General features: G+C 31.6%; 1 protein-coding gene across 8 annotated transcripts; it reads left to right on the top strand.

The window, feature by feature from the left end:
- The first annotated feature begins 104 nt into the window (after positions 1–104).
- Positions 105–7,840, top strand: LOC141455781 (damage-control phosphatase ARMT1-like). Of its 8 annotated transcripts, none has more exons than XM_074131162.1 (9): positions 105–241; positions 502–653; positions 2,891–2,970; positions 3,076–3,181; positions 3,767–3,999; positions 4,084–4,255; positions 5,518–5,683; positions 6,100–6,330; positions 7,376–7,840. In XM_074131162.1, exons 2-9 carry the CDS (start codon positions 600–602, stop codon positions 7,741–7,743), a joined length of 1,410 nt encoding a protein of 469 aa, XP_073987263.1. In that variant the 5' UTR covers positions 105–241; positions 502–599; the 3' UTR covers positions 7,744–7,840. The 8 variants fall into 8 exon arrangements, with proteins under 8 accessions (XP_073987263.1, XP_073987261.1, XP_073987264.1 ...); XM_074131160.1 differs by lacking the exon at positions 105–241 and adding an exon at positions 289–433; XM_074131163.1 differs by lacking the exon at positions 105–241 and adding an exon at positions 2,091–2,346.
- The last annotated feature ends 7,109 nt before the right edge of the window (positions 7,841–14,949 follow it).

The following is a 14,949-nucleotide window of genomic DNA, read 5'->3' as shown; positions in this document are numbered from 1 at the left end:
TATTTGGGAAATTGCTTTCTAGCTTTTATGTTGAAGAATCTGTTTAATTTAAAAAAACAATGAAAAACAATGAAACAACTTGTTCACAACTGCAACATATTTTTCAAGTTTAGTTCAAATGTAACTTATTTCTTGAAGGTGTTGTAAATTATTTTCTACTCCAGCTGTTCTACTTTTGTAATTTTAGTAATAGTGCAGAAATGATAAGTCGTAAACGAAGAGAGTGTTCCGAGTTTAAGATGTAAGAATACGAAGAGCATTCTTTATCACATTACAATCACATATCTCAGTCAGAAATTTATGTCTACTTAAGTCCTTCAATGATTATTTACGTTTACTACAAATTATTATTCAGTTTTTGTTTTATTACACGAAGTAATGATAGTGTGTGAAAGAAATGAGTCTCACATCTATTTTAAGTTGAACAAAACCTGTAAGTGTGTTTAGTGAAGTATAAATATAACAGCTGGATAATATAATTGTTATTCTTTTTAAATTTAGGTGTGCCAATAAATCAAGGAATAAATAAAATAGAAAGTTAAAAAAAATGACAAAAACTAACAATTTCCTGAAAGAAATTGTGTTGCATGATTTAATGAATGTTACAGTTACTAAAAAAAGTTGTTGGAACTTGGAAACGGAAAAATGCCAAGGTAAATTCTATTCAAAATAAGTATTTGTAAGCTCTTATTCTTTACTGAAATTTTATTATTATTATTATTGGGACCAGGGGGCGGGTCCTGTTTCTCAAAGTGGCCGCGAGGCTTATCTCTTAGGTAATCTAATTCTCCCCTTCTTACAACTTGTAATAACTTCACTAGAGCGGATACACATGCCTGAAGGTGAAAAAAAACTATTTTGTTGTTATCTCATTGTTAAGAGAATGGTGTTGCTCTTAAACGTCCTAATGTTAACGATAATTTGTTTATTGCTGACAAAATAGATTAGAATGAAAATTGTTTAAGCTGATGTGCCGAGAAAAGGATAAAAGAGCATTAATTCAGTATAAAAACTGAATAATTTCGCCAATGCCAATGATACATTTATTGCATCAAAATAAGATCGTATAATTCTTTTAATCCACTCAACTTTCATAAATATTAACTGTATTCTAAAAGAAACAACTTCTGCAAAAGAATTATGTAATACATATTAAAGTAATATGCACAGAAAGTCCATGACTAACTTTTTTGCGGAGAAATAAGAGAGTCATTTTATCGGAGAAGTTGGCGATAATGAGTCTCAAGTCTATGCTTTCTCGTAAATGTCCAATGGAGCACTATTGAAACCTGAACTTTTTGTATCATTGCAAGCCTCAAAAAATGGTGGCCAAGAAGCGGAGGGTGGAAACCTCAGGCAAAGTCAGAAGAAAATTTCTTTTTCACTACATTATCTTCTAAATTTACAATTTGTTATTTCACAAAATAAGAAAGGCCATTTGGAGATAAGGGCTCCTGATGGTCCACTTAGATAGCCTATCCTTCAAGAAGGGGAAACGGCTCTGAAGCTTTGTTTCAGTTAGTATGTCTCAAGTTCGGCTCCTCGGAGAAGAAAATTTGAAGCCATTCCATTTTGTTTCCTTAATAATTTTGTAAATTCCCTATTTCGTCTGGTACTATAATAATTTTTTTTGGTGCATAATAAATAGATGCAAGCCTTATAGTATATAAACTTACCTAAAGTTTAGGTAGGTGCAGAGTGTATTTGACGATTTTAATAATTTTAAACGTGCGTGCATTCCCTTGCGTCTAACTAGTATACAAATTCCTAAAAGAACGCCGAATTCCTCTGCCTGCAAGGATAATCTATCTTTAACAAAGAGTTGTGAATGTTTTGAATAAATACAAAAGATGGCGTTAGATATGTAGATTTTATGCCCAATTTAATCCATTTGTTGGCTACGAGGCCCTTATTAATGTGTTAGAAGAAGCAGTAAAACTTTATGTTGTTAGGCTCGCAGGGGCGTTAGGTAGATCACTTTCAAAGCGATGCATTAACGAATTCTCTGGCATAATTCGCAAAATTATGAATTTTAAGTACCGCTGAAGCTTGATATGTCGGTGATTAATATTGCAACAGTTATATTTTAGATTTGAATAAGATAATGGATTAGAGGAACTGCCTCCCTAAGACTGCAGTGACTGGTGAATTAAATGAAATTTTCAAGATGTTTTAACAGAGCAATGCTGAGAAATCACGATTCAGTTATACATATTTCTGTGACATTTTTATCTGCGCCTCGGTACCTGTTTGGTGAAGAGATATTTGATCAAGTACGAACTTCCAATGCCAGCGTTCTCCTCAGAAAAAACGCTCTTACATTTGGCATTGTAGAAGATTGCATTGGTAAGCAATAAAACACAAACATTCCGAACTTCCGTGTGGTCATTTTTCAGAACCTATTTGGCATAAAATTGTTTCGGTAAGCTTACCTATTTGGAAATTAAAATTGTAGTTATCATTCAAAACAAATGGATATAATTACTCAGATAAAAAATAAATAAATTAAATATTTAATTGATTTTAAAGACTAATCGAATGCACTTGATGTATTGGTATTCAATCTGGATAACTGCTTGGGAGGTTACTGTTAGGTAATGGGCATTGTGCTTATCTTGCAACAACAGTAAAGATTTGGAAGATGAATCTGTTACTAGTCAAAGGCTATATTGCTCAAAAAGTTTTTCTTTATTTGTTTGTGCATAACTAGGGTTATTTTCAAATAATTGATTTTGGGTGACACTGATATATCAGAAAAAAATTGTAGTTTTCTTTCAATTCTTTGCTTATCAGAGATTTCTAAATAGTAGGTAGAGAGTAATGTGGTAAATAATATATTCGAAATTATTAGTTGAATGCAAAATCTCCATTTGTTATGGGCGATTTTCAGGAACTCCCTGAGTGTTTGATGAAGATAATCGTAGATTCAAGCCCTCCTCGAAATGCTAAATTATCAGCTAAGTACAAGAGGTAAGTAGATTACTAAACTATTTACTTTCTTTGCATATATGTTATCACAATTACAAAATTTGACGGATTTACTAACTAATGTATTTTATAAATTATCATTTCAAGGAGTTTTGCTTATCCTTCCATGGCACATAGACTTCCAGTGATTTTAACAAAAGTTATAGATTATTTGTCAAGAGATAAGGCAGTTATCACAAAATGTTACGGAGAGGTAAGTTCATGTTTAAATGTTATCATTTATCATTTAATTGAACGTATAAAAAAAAGAAAGGTATTTTAAAGATCTTTGGTGTCTCGCTTGGATGCCTCTGTTATTTTTACTAAGCCGACTCAGGTGAATAGAATATAAGAATCGAGGGTCTCTTTTCTCTTATCCGTTCTTTAAGTGTACTTTTATGCTAATTCCAATCTTACATGAATGAGGAGACTCGTGTTAGGTTGAGATTAGATGCCATAGGAATCAGAAAGTTCACTTCATCTCACAGAGTTGAGTTAAATCGTAAATATTAAAGTTTTTATTTATAATATTACTCTGAAGGCTAACTAAACTAAGTATGTCTCTGGATACCAATAATGTTGGGAATAAATTTTGCCAATCACTTCCTTCATGACAACTTAGCTGACTGGATATTTATAACTGTTTTCAAATGGTTTGACATGAAGTTAAAACGGCTTGTGCCAAATATTGGTTTTAAACTTTTTGCAGGATTTGAGTTGCATTGAGATGCTGGTTATTTTAGAGATAACTTCATTTTTAAATTGGACCTTAAATTCACTTCCATACTTTCTTTCTTAGTGTGCAATGGAAGAAGTAAAAGAAGTAATAGGCGAAATTTCACAATTAAAAAATCATTTGCAAACTTCCAAACAATTTGAATATTTCTCATCCGATGATGCTGACACAGGGGTGTGGAATGCGCACTTAAATAAGAAGGAGGAATTAAGCGAATGTTTAAATTATTTTGAGTCGGATTGGTTGTTTGCAGAATGCTATGTATATAGGAGATTAAGAGAAATTTTTGCCACAAAGTATGTTATGTAATTAATTATTATATATTTGAATATTCCAATAGGAATGTCTGGTTAATTAATTTTTTTCAATTTAATTTTCAGATATTTTCTAAAAACACTGGACCCTTTTTCTTCACAGAAAAGTGAGCTTCTCAGAATATCACTTCCTGTCGTGCAATCTCTATTTCATTATTTGTTTGAAAAAGAAATTTTGGATGCAACCAGGGTCATGGAACTTACTCAATTGCAGTCAGAGTTTTGTCTCCTTACGAAGGTATAGTTTTCAGGATTCTGAGTTGAGGAATACAGGAAAGATGTTAAATTTAAGTTAAGTTAGGACATTGACTTTATTTCATAAAACTATTGACAGTACTTATATTTCTCGTACCAAAAAGTAAGCCATCCATAGCACTTATACGGTCTTTGTTCTATTCATAACGTTAATTTAACTTATAAGCTAATCAAAATAAGCAAGAATTAATAATTAAACTCGGCAACGGACTCAACTGATTTTTAATAAAGTTTTAGTATCAAGCATAGAGTTCTTGATAATTTAAGATATAAGTTCTTGATTGACATGTAAGACAATCTTCTCGATTTTATGAGTTGAACATTTATTTAAGATTATAAAGTGAATATATCCTTCAATATTAATTTTTATTTTAAGCGAAAGGAAGAACTATGATACAGTCAAGTTTTTGAAATTGAGATTTTACCAGATTTCAAAAACGCTTTACATTTTTTCAATCCATACTTATTCAAAGTTGGAGGCGCGGAAAATACTGAAAGGATGGTCGTTCCTATAACAAATTTCTTCTTAAATAAAAACAAAAAACTCATAATTAATATATGCCCATAGAATCACAATAAAACACGCAAATATATAAATATTACTTAATAAATGCAAAAATGAAAGTAAATGAAATGCATAATGTATCCTATCGTTTGGAATTAAAGATAAATGTTTTATATGCGTGCCTTTCTATTCATGGAGAATACGCGAAGACAATTTTCTCGATTTTATGAGTTAAAAAATGACGCTTTAGTCCAAAAATTTCTTTAAATAATGTGGCTTAATCAATTTTTGTTACAATTAATTGAATATATACATCCATATGGGCGGATATTAGTACGGTGGCCACGAACGTGGATTTTTACGAGGGAGATCCTCAGTTCAAATCCCGCGTGTAGCGGGTTAAAAATAATAATAATAAAAAATAAAATGGTAATAGTAAAGTACTATATGTGCCACCGCACCCGTCCATGACACCTAATCGGTTGTTGGAAGTTATGCCCCACCTGAAAAAATAGGCCATTGCTATATACTCGTAAATCTATAATATTTATACCACTTAAAAAAATTTACGCTATATCTACAATAGAGTTTCCTCTGCTTAAGCGATTATACTTTAACAGTTTTTGTTGAATAAAGCTTAGTAAAAAAGAAAAACTGAATCCAACTTTAGCTTGTTTTAATTTGTTGCATTAGAGTTTTATTTGTTTGTAACAATAACTGATGTTATATGTTTGTTTTAGATATCTCTATGGGGAAACAGAATTGATCTTTCACTAAAGGTTGATGGTGAAGTAAGTGAGGATATTTTGAATAAAATTACAGAGTGGGATGAATATTTACTGGTCGATGATTCTCCAAAAATATTTTCTACTTTATGCTCTACAGATAATAGCGATAAAATTGTGGGTGAGTGAAATTTTGTCACTTATGTGTATTTTATAGGGAGCTTTAAATAGAAGCTCTACTTTGTCCATTTTCACTAATAAATATTGTTAGGAGTCTGCTATCAGCACAATATATCTTCGCGTAGCATATCTTGGACCTGAACATTAACCACATCCCAGTACGAAGTTGTATTATTAAGGGGGGTTCTCCGTTTGCAATAGCCAATTTTGCCCAATTTAAGCTGTCATCCTAAACACTTCTAATTCCTTTCCTTTAAATCTTATTTGAAAGATACCAAAGATTTATTCTCAGAATAAAAACCATTATAGTGGAGAAATATTTAAAAAACCTTTTATGTGTTTTTTAAACATATTTTTCTAAAGTTTTCTGTAAAATTTATATTTTATTCATCCACTAAAATTTATGTTTATTTGTAGATATTGTTACCGACAACGATGGAGTCGAAATACTATGTGATTTATGTCTAGCCGATTTGCTTGTTACAAGATTTCATGTAAAAAAGGTGAACTTTAGGGTAAAACCAATCCCTTGGTTTGTTTCTGATGTTATACCTCGTGACTTCCAACAAGTTATTTCTTCAGTTGCTTGTCATCATGATGAGATTTACGAGTCTATGGGAAAGCGATGGCAGAAATATTTAGATACAGGTAGAAATATTTTTACCAATTTTTTGATATCAGAGATTTGTTCTTTATGTTTAAAAGCGATTGATTTTATTTTAAATTTTTGACGAAAATAATTTATCAGTTAGATTGGTCACTTATTATTAAATTTAAAACCTACTCTAAGAAGAGTTAAATTTTCTTAGCATTTTATTCTTAGTATTACATTATTAGTAAACATCAACGGCTTACTTTACGTCGAACTACCATATTAGATGTCGTGGACCCAGACGAATAGCATATATTCTTTACTACATTTCTCATATTAACTGAATGAAAACAAGGTCTACTCTAGGAACCGAACACATCTTAGCTTTGCGTTCCTTGTCTATAACCGCTCGCTTCATGGTTAGTTTTATGGCTGTGAGAAACAATTGTAGAAACACTTTTTTTTAAGTCATTGTTATAATTTAGTGCTTCCTTTGGCAATTTAGGTTTTGTCTCGTTGTCGATCACTTTTCTGTCTAAGCTGGGGATCAGCTTCTGCAGTCCATAGGTTATCTAGAGATGTGTGTGCTGACTTGTCTATGAAGACTTTGAACAATGATACTCGAATCTTCTATATAAAACTGAATTGTCAAACTATGATTGAAGGGGGAAATCCGAAACTGATTAAGAATACAGAATAAAGCTTGCCGTCGCACATGAAATCAATGATATGTCCATTTGAAGTGAATTATAATTTAATCTAGCATCATAAAAGATTTTCCTATTAAAAAATGCCCGAATTGGAAGAAAATAGATAATTAAATGAAAAAAATAATATATATATATATAAAAAACAATCATTTATAATTTTAAGTTCTTTAAATTTACAAATATGTAAAGTTCACATTTAGTTTTAAGTAATTTTCTTAACATTTTGGTATTTTATCTGTAAAGGCACGGTTCAACCCCTTACTACAATTGTAAATTATAAGCAACAATAAATAATAATAATAATAATAGTAATAATAATAATAAGTAATTTTCTCTCTTAATTAAGAACTTACCCTAATCAAGATTTTCTTGATTTGATCTGTTTTCTCAGGTGTATGGGCAGTACTTAGTGACCAGTATTGGTGCTTAGGTAAAACTTATCCAGAGATGTGTGTTGAAGATCCTTTTCTTTACTCAGAGCTCCAAGCATCTTCACTCATCATTATGAAAGGCGATCTTAATTATAGGAAATTGTTAAGTGATATCAACTGGGAGCCAACCACTCCATTCTCAAAAGTTGTTGGAAATTTCCAACCTGCACCATTAATTGTATTAAGGACTTGTAAAGCAGATTTAATTTGTGGTTTAAAACCAGGGCAAGCTGAAAAAGTATCACAAAAAGACCCTGATTGGCTTACTGCTGGAAATTATGGAATAATGCAATACAATTGTAACTCAGATAAAGTTTTAAGAGACTAAAAAACACTATTTTAAGGGATTGTTTATAATTGTCTGATCTTTTTTTAATTTTGAAGTTTTATTTATGGAAACTTTCAATAAATTCCTTTACATTTTACTTTATTTTATTTTTTTGATTAAATTTCCTCTCTATTTACATAAGGGTCTTTTTAAGCTTATTATTTTTTTCAATAATCTATTATTTACTCTACTTCTATGAATTAATTTACTCTTTGCGAAGATGTGGTTGGTTAGCAAGAGTGGGAAAATTGTTTTTCTGTATTTGTTTTTGTTCATTGCCAGAGGTGATTAAGGAAGAAGGTAATCAAACTCTGTCTGCCTCACAAGCTGTGTACGAGAATTATTTAACAGAAATATTCGCGAAATGCGAATCATTATCATCTACTGGCGCTTCAGCCCATAATGAGCCCTGGCCTGCTCGATGTTCTTCCCTCGTTCAGCCCCCTCGATTCATAATCATCCAATTCCTAAAGCCAAGCATGCTTCTGGCATCTTCTCACTCACCATCAACCCAACATAGCCTAAGACGTCTCATTCTTCTTAAACGGTCCAGCCTTTTCTCCATAACTTTTTTTGGGTTTTCGGAACTGTTCATCCTAACAACATGTCCTGCTTAACGATTCTCGCGATGTCTGTGGCACCTGTTACACTCGTATCACCTCCGATTTCTCCGCCGTCGCCGGATTGCCCTTTCTTTTATTGGACCGAATATCCAAGAGCGCTTTCTCGTCGGGTTAATTGATGACCCACATCTTGAATGTGTATGTAGGGACTGAACGGAGAAAAGTTTTATGTAGTATTGTAACTAGTTAGAAGAATTAGTTTATTAATTTCATACTAAATATTTTTACATAGCTTATTTATTAACATTTTGAACTACGTCGTTATACTATTCGTGAATTTAGTTCAAATCATTCAGAACTGTAAAAACTAAAAATATATTAAATTCTGTTGTTAACAACAGATCGCAGGCCAACGTGCTATTTCAGTGATCTTATCAAATCTTTTTTTCCTAGTTGAAAGTACACTTCGCAGATTTTCGAAATGGTTTCAACGAAATAATTTATTTCTGTTTCTCTGATTACAAAAATTTTAAAGCATTTGTAAAATATAGTTGTAGATGAAAGTATTTTGTATTTATATTTAGTTGATTCGCGATTTTTTTTTTTTTTTAATGGCTCAAACAAAAAGTTGTTTTCTTATAACACCACTTCTGCACTATGTACAAGTTCTGTTAACGGTACGATAAATTGTATACTATAAAATGAATGACTGGAATCCATAACATACACTATGTAGTAAGTAGCATAGTTTGCCTGAGGGTCATTAACTTTAGAGTTCAAATTTAATAACCCCTTTTATAAGCACTAATAAAAACTTGAAGAATTAATGAATATTAAGAAATTTTACCTACCTGTGATACAGCTTTACAGCAGGATTTAAAAAGCTAATTATAAATATAAATAATAAATCGTAGCGTGAGCTTGGCTACGATTAAAGATAGTTATCAGAATTTTATATCTTTTTTCCCATTTCGAAGTCTTTAAATCCAGGTAAATTTTGGGAATTCTTCCCATATCGGAATTAAGTATACTCTTATAGAATTCTATACTAGACAAAGATCGTTTATTTTATGAATAGAATCCACAAAAATTTTAATTGGGCTGCAATATTAATCAATATGAAATATGTCTTTAAATGCTAAATTTTTTCCCCAAATTTAAATAATTTTCTGCGTAGGTTAATGTAATAAACAGTGAAAACTACACGCCTGTACTTCTGGTTAGCGCTATTCTTTTAGGACGTACTATAGATTTAATGAAATAAGTGAAATTGGGATATACTGCATGAGAAATTCCAGTGAAATGGAATAACTAAACTCTAGAAATGAAAATAAATTTCAGTAGGCCTGGCACTCTTACTTCATTTAATATCAGACAATGAAAGATTTTAGTTTTTGCGTCAGTTATAAACTTTTTTTTTTTATAAGTTCTTAATTTTGCTTTTATTATTAATGATTTGACTAGACTCTACAGGATAGTTAGTTGCCTTAAACTGTCCCTTGGTGCGACGATTTATGGAGATGTAGACAGGTACAACTAATATGGAATAAAAGTTTTTATAATTGTAAGAGAAAAAAGCTACTGGAAGAGGAACAACAGATTCGAGTACGTTCTTCTCAGGGCTGCAGACTGCTGAATGAATAAAAGAACATGACTTGATTGTGACTGTAACAGAGGCAAATCCCTGGTAATAAAGTAAAAGTTAAAAAAATACTCAATTTTTTAGACAGTAAATCCTTTTGTATTAAAAAACTATTTTGTACAAAACTATTTGTAATTTTGAATTAAAAAGTATTAAACGTATAAAAATATCCAACTAATAAATAATTTTCTGCGTAAGTTAATGTAATAAACAGTGAAAAGTACTCTATTAATATTTAAGTTGCTAATAAATGTGCTGGTTGGTGAATATTATTATTTAAAAATGCACCCTAATTTGTTTTCCGCTATAACTGCTAGTGCTGCGTGAAGTTTTCTAACCGCTTTTATGCTGCTGTCCATGTGTTGCACTTAAACGACACTTTATCATTCTTCTCCTATGGGGGGAAGTGCTTCATTCTCTTTTTAAAATTGGATCACAGCATGAATGGGTTGGAGTAGGAGGTTGTATGAAGTTCACGACTATCATACTAGCAAGATTCACTCACCCTAACTGAAGGCAGTAGCTACCCTACCTTCCGTTTTAACCATTTCTCTCTTCACTATCACCTTCTTCTCACACCGTACCCTAACTGATCGCCCTTCTGAAAGAATCTCATAAGTCAGTTCATAATTCGTACTTGCTGTTTCAATTTTACACTCTGAGAGGTAGGTAAAAAAAAATCTCTGGATACACGTTATATAAACAAATCGTTTAATTCAGGACCCACCTACACGTTCCTCTGAAACTAAGTTTACGATTTTATGTTTACTGGAAACATTCCTTTTGAGGTGGCCTCAAAATAGTATTTAGTTAATGGTAGTCCATAGGACAGCAAGCTTACAGTCAAATGAACATTATTATAGTTTTTTTGGGGGGAAATTTTCACAAGACGGCATTACTAACGATTACTTTGAATAAATATTCGCATACATATTCCACAATTGTTGATCTAATGTATTTTTCATGTTTTTAAAGGCGCGTCAACATCTTAGGTTATTGGCGCACAGCCGGCCTCCTGATACTATACTCTAGTTACACTATCCATCGCCAGATTGTGAGGTATCAGAAGCTGCTAGGAAGAAAAAAATGTAAGGGCTCATTAGTTGGATTCGAAACCGAGATCTCTATGATAGAATCTAGCATTCGCTAAACAATAAGCTAGACCCTTTCCTATATGATGTAATTAAACAAATATTTCGAATATCATTTTAAGAAGAGATTCGGTTGAGGGATAATTTCGTTTTTTTCTCTATCTTACCATTACTATTGTGTTCACATACAGAAACAAAAACATTTGCGCATATAGAAAAACTAATGCATGATGATTACAGATTTCTCGTTTCTTGGGATTTGTTGAATCGTACAACTAATTATATCTGCGGCATCTTTCAGAGAAACAAATTATATCCGATGTTGCATGACTTATATACTTTTAAAAAATTATTATTATTTTTTGTTGGGTGAATCCATAATGCTCTAAAAAAAGGGAAATAAGTTCTTCTATATTAGATGTCGACCTTTTTCATTTGTTCTTCGACATTTTTTCGGATATTTATATTATAAATCTGCTAAATATTTTTGTTATCAAATGATAACTCAGACTTAAGAATTTGGAGTCAAAATTAAGTTTGAGTTTAGCTTTCTGCCCTTTGCTTTTTTAGGTCCAGGAATCACTGCAACTCACTTTCTGTTGACTGACTGGTTATCTACAGTGGAGAACGAAAAAAGGGAAAAAAAATTGTTAGATGAAGAGAAGACTGATACATACGTATCAGAAACTCTTGTGGCTTGATATTAGATTTTTGAGGTGTTTGCTGAACTCTTGACACATCATTTTCCGCTTTATAAGAGTCTATCAATGTACAACATTATACTGAAAAGTAAACAACACACATATTAAGAATTAATGTTTTTTGCTTCTGACAAAAAAACTTTCCAAGTAGTTGATCATTGGAACTTAAGCCCGCAATTTCTACTAAATAATTCTAGAAGCTTTAGGCACACCGACGACAGTTTAGGGATGGAAAACCGCCGAAGTTATATGAAAAAATAAAAGTTTTCCATTAAAAAGCTGCAAAAAATATAAATTTAATGACTATTTATATAACAATACTTTGGAAATTATAAGAACTGAGTCAAGATTAAATAGCTTAACCGCTTAGCTTTGCCAAGAAACGTGAATCAATCAGGTGGCTGCATTCTAAACATAATGCTTTAAATCTAAAATTAGAACCTAAGTTTATTTTAGATTCAATTCCTTGGTAGTTGGTTAGTCAGCTTATTCTACCGTGACCCACAGATTCATTGCAGCATCCACAGATTGTTTTCAGTCCTTTCTGTTTGATTATACGATTTTGGAAAGGAACACTTAGGAAAAGTTTGAAAGCATGAGGTTTGATGAGCGCTCAGCCATTCAGCCCTTTAAACGGACAGAAAATACTCAGTACGTGTAGAGAAGTATCTTCTTCTTTCTGTACAAGTTTAAAGTGATTACTAATGACTCAGTAATTATTATTAATGAATTTCAATAATAACTTTTTATTTTATAGCTTAAGGAAATCATGTTGCCTGTAATATTTTGTCAACATATTACAGAAATAATCTAATTAGGAAAGTAATTATGATGTATCCTAAATGCAAGAATAGTTTTACAATGAAAAAGTCACATTTATCCTCCAATCAAAACCACTGAAAAAAATTTGGTTGCTCGCGCATAAGGAGCAATATTTCTTTACCTTCTGCTACCGGAAATATTGTCAATAATTTAATAGAAATAACTGCTTCTACTTTCTCTACTTTTGAGAATAAAGCATAAATAATTTTTTACCACTTCTTAGCAATAATACTTAGTAATAAGTAAGAAATAAATTAAAACGCGAATGAATTGTCTCGTCAGCGAATGTTCGACCATTTTAGGCAGTTATTCTTTACTTTACCTCTTCTAGAAGGGGTAGGCATGATTGAATAAATAACATAACTGACTAAATATGCTTAATTTTTTAGCTGGAATATGCTTCTAATCCCAAGCAGAATAACTAAGTTAACCCTTTGCATATGGTGGAAAATAAGTTATATATTGAGAGTGTATAGGGTCAGGATCAATTAGATGCTTACATCAAAAGGGAGGTGTTCCAATCCGAACGGGTCTTGAATTAGATTGGGGCTTCAGAGAGAGATAGTGAATGTCTCGTGTTGGCGCCAATTTGTTTTACTATCACAACTACTACTAGAATCAGTTGTTGTCTCCCTCGCTCTCAAGTAGCCTTAGTACTAAATGTACAGTGAAGGGGAAATCAGCCCTTTAGCAAGCTTCGTATCTTGCCCTATTCGCGACCCTACTGTACGTCTGTGGCGACCACCCATCAAAATGAGAACGATTGCATATTAGGTACATTTGAATGCTCTCTGCACCCTCCTCCACTTGATTAGACTTAACACCCTTTTCTTCTAAACTTTGTTCTGCACCCAGCTCTTCTTACCGTTCCCTCTCATCTCTCAAATGAATCACTTTCCAACTGTTAAATAAACCGCAATGACTTTAGACGAGTCATCATTCACCCCAATGCTTAAACGATTGCTGCACTTGTTTTGCACTTTTCATACTTTTATTAGAAATATTTGTATGCAAATAAAGATGTTCAGTCGTTATCTATGAAACGAGACATGAGAGACTTGTTTAAGCTACATAATTGATTTTAATAAACATAATCAACAATTAAGACATGCAAAAATATCAATTTAATAATTTAAAAGTGAATTTTAGCAGCCTTTACGTCAATTCCCGTCTAATCTAATAAATAGAGACAAAGAAAGTTTTTAAAAAAGAACCGCATTACTGATTCATTTGTTCAGATTAAAGATATCTCCTTATAAATTATTGCAATAGAAAATATAATCGCCTAGGAGTATAATGAAAAAAAATAAAAACATTCAAGAACTTCAGGGTCTTGATTTCAAACTTGTTCTAGCTGTATTAGTTTTAGATCAATCGATCCGAAACGTTGAATAATCTCTAGAATTTTTATTTCGACTATTAACATTAATTCACTTTCTACAAGAATGTTTGCTATATAAAAGTAAAGTTCTGATACAAATGTAACTGAGAAAGATGCATACTATTAAAATATTGATTGAGCGACCTTAAAAGATGAAATACTCGTATTATGCAAAGCAAACATGTCTACACTAAGTTGAAATTGAATAATTAGAGGAAGTTAATCAGAAAGAGATTCAGATATCTTTCTTTTAAAAATTGTTAACAGTAAAAAAAAGAGAAGAGAAAAAATGTTAGACGAAGAGAAGAAAGATACATACGTATCAGAAACTCTTGTAGCTTGATATTAGTTTTTTAGTTGTTTGCTGAACTCTTGACACATCATTTTCCACTATGTATGAGGGTATCAATTGTAACACCGCTTTCAAAATGTGTAGTAAATCGTCCATTGTCACCTATTTGAACTATAACTTCTTCTTTTTGATCCTGCACTCTCACCAACTGAATTGTATAAAGTATTTATTCCTGACGGTTATTTGGATTCACTGCCAAAGTATTTTTGACATATTTTTAGATTCCATTTTCTGTATCCATCCCTAAAGCATTTAACTTTTTTTGCGGGGGAAAATCACCCAAAGAAGGGTAAAATTAGTATTAATTTAGTAATATAATTATTTTCATGAATTGTTTAGCTTCCAATCTTCAGCACAATGAGTGAATGAGTTATTGAATGCAGCTTTGATAGTTACAATATTTGACTTCGTAAACTGACTTTGTTAACTTGTGTTGTTCACACTGTTAACTTACTGTTACCTTTATGTAACAGCTAATCATTTAATATTTTAAAATCCCTTACTTAAGGCAAGATATAAATAAATAAAAGATGTAATAGATGTCAAAAAATTTAAGTCCGTCATTTTGAATGAGTAGGCAACTATTATTTAGTAAAATTGGAATTTAAGAGGAGGTAAAGAAACAAACAACAATTCCTCAGAATTAAGGATGAA

Source organism: Rhodnius prolixus, unplaced genomic scaffold (genome assembly GCF_049639745.1).
Source record: "Rhodnius prolixus isolate KJV_2025 unplaced genomic scaffold, Rpr scaffold_4, whole genome shotgun sequence".
Classification (NCBI taxonomy): domain Eukaryota; kingdom Metazoa; phylum Arthropoda; class Insecta; order Hemiptera; family Reduviidae; genus Rhodnius; species Rhodnius prolixus.
The sequence above is the reverse complement of the archived record's forward strand: the minus strand, read 5'-3'. Positions and strand labels throughout refer to the sequence as shown.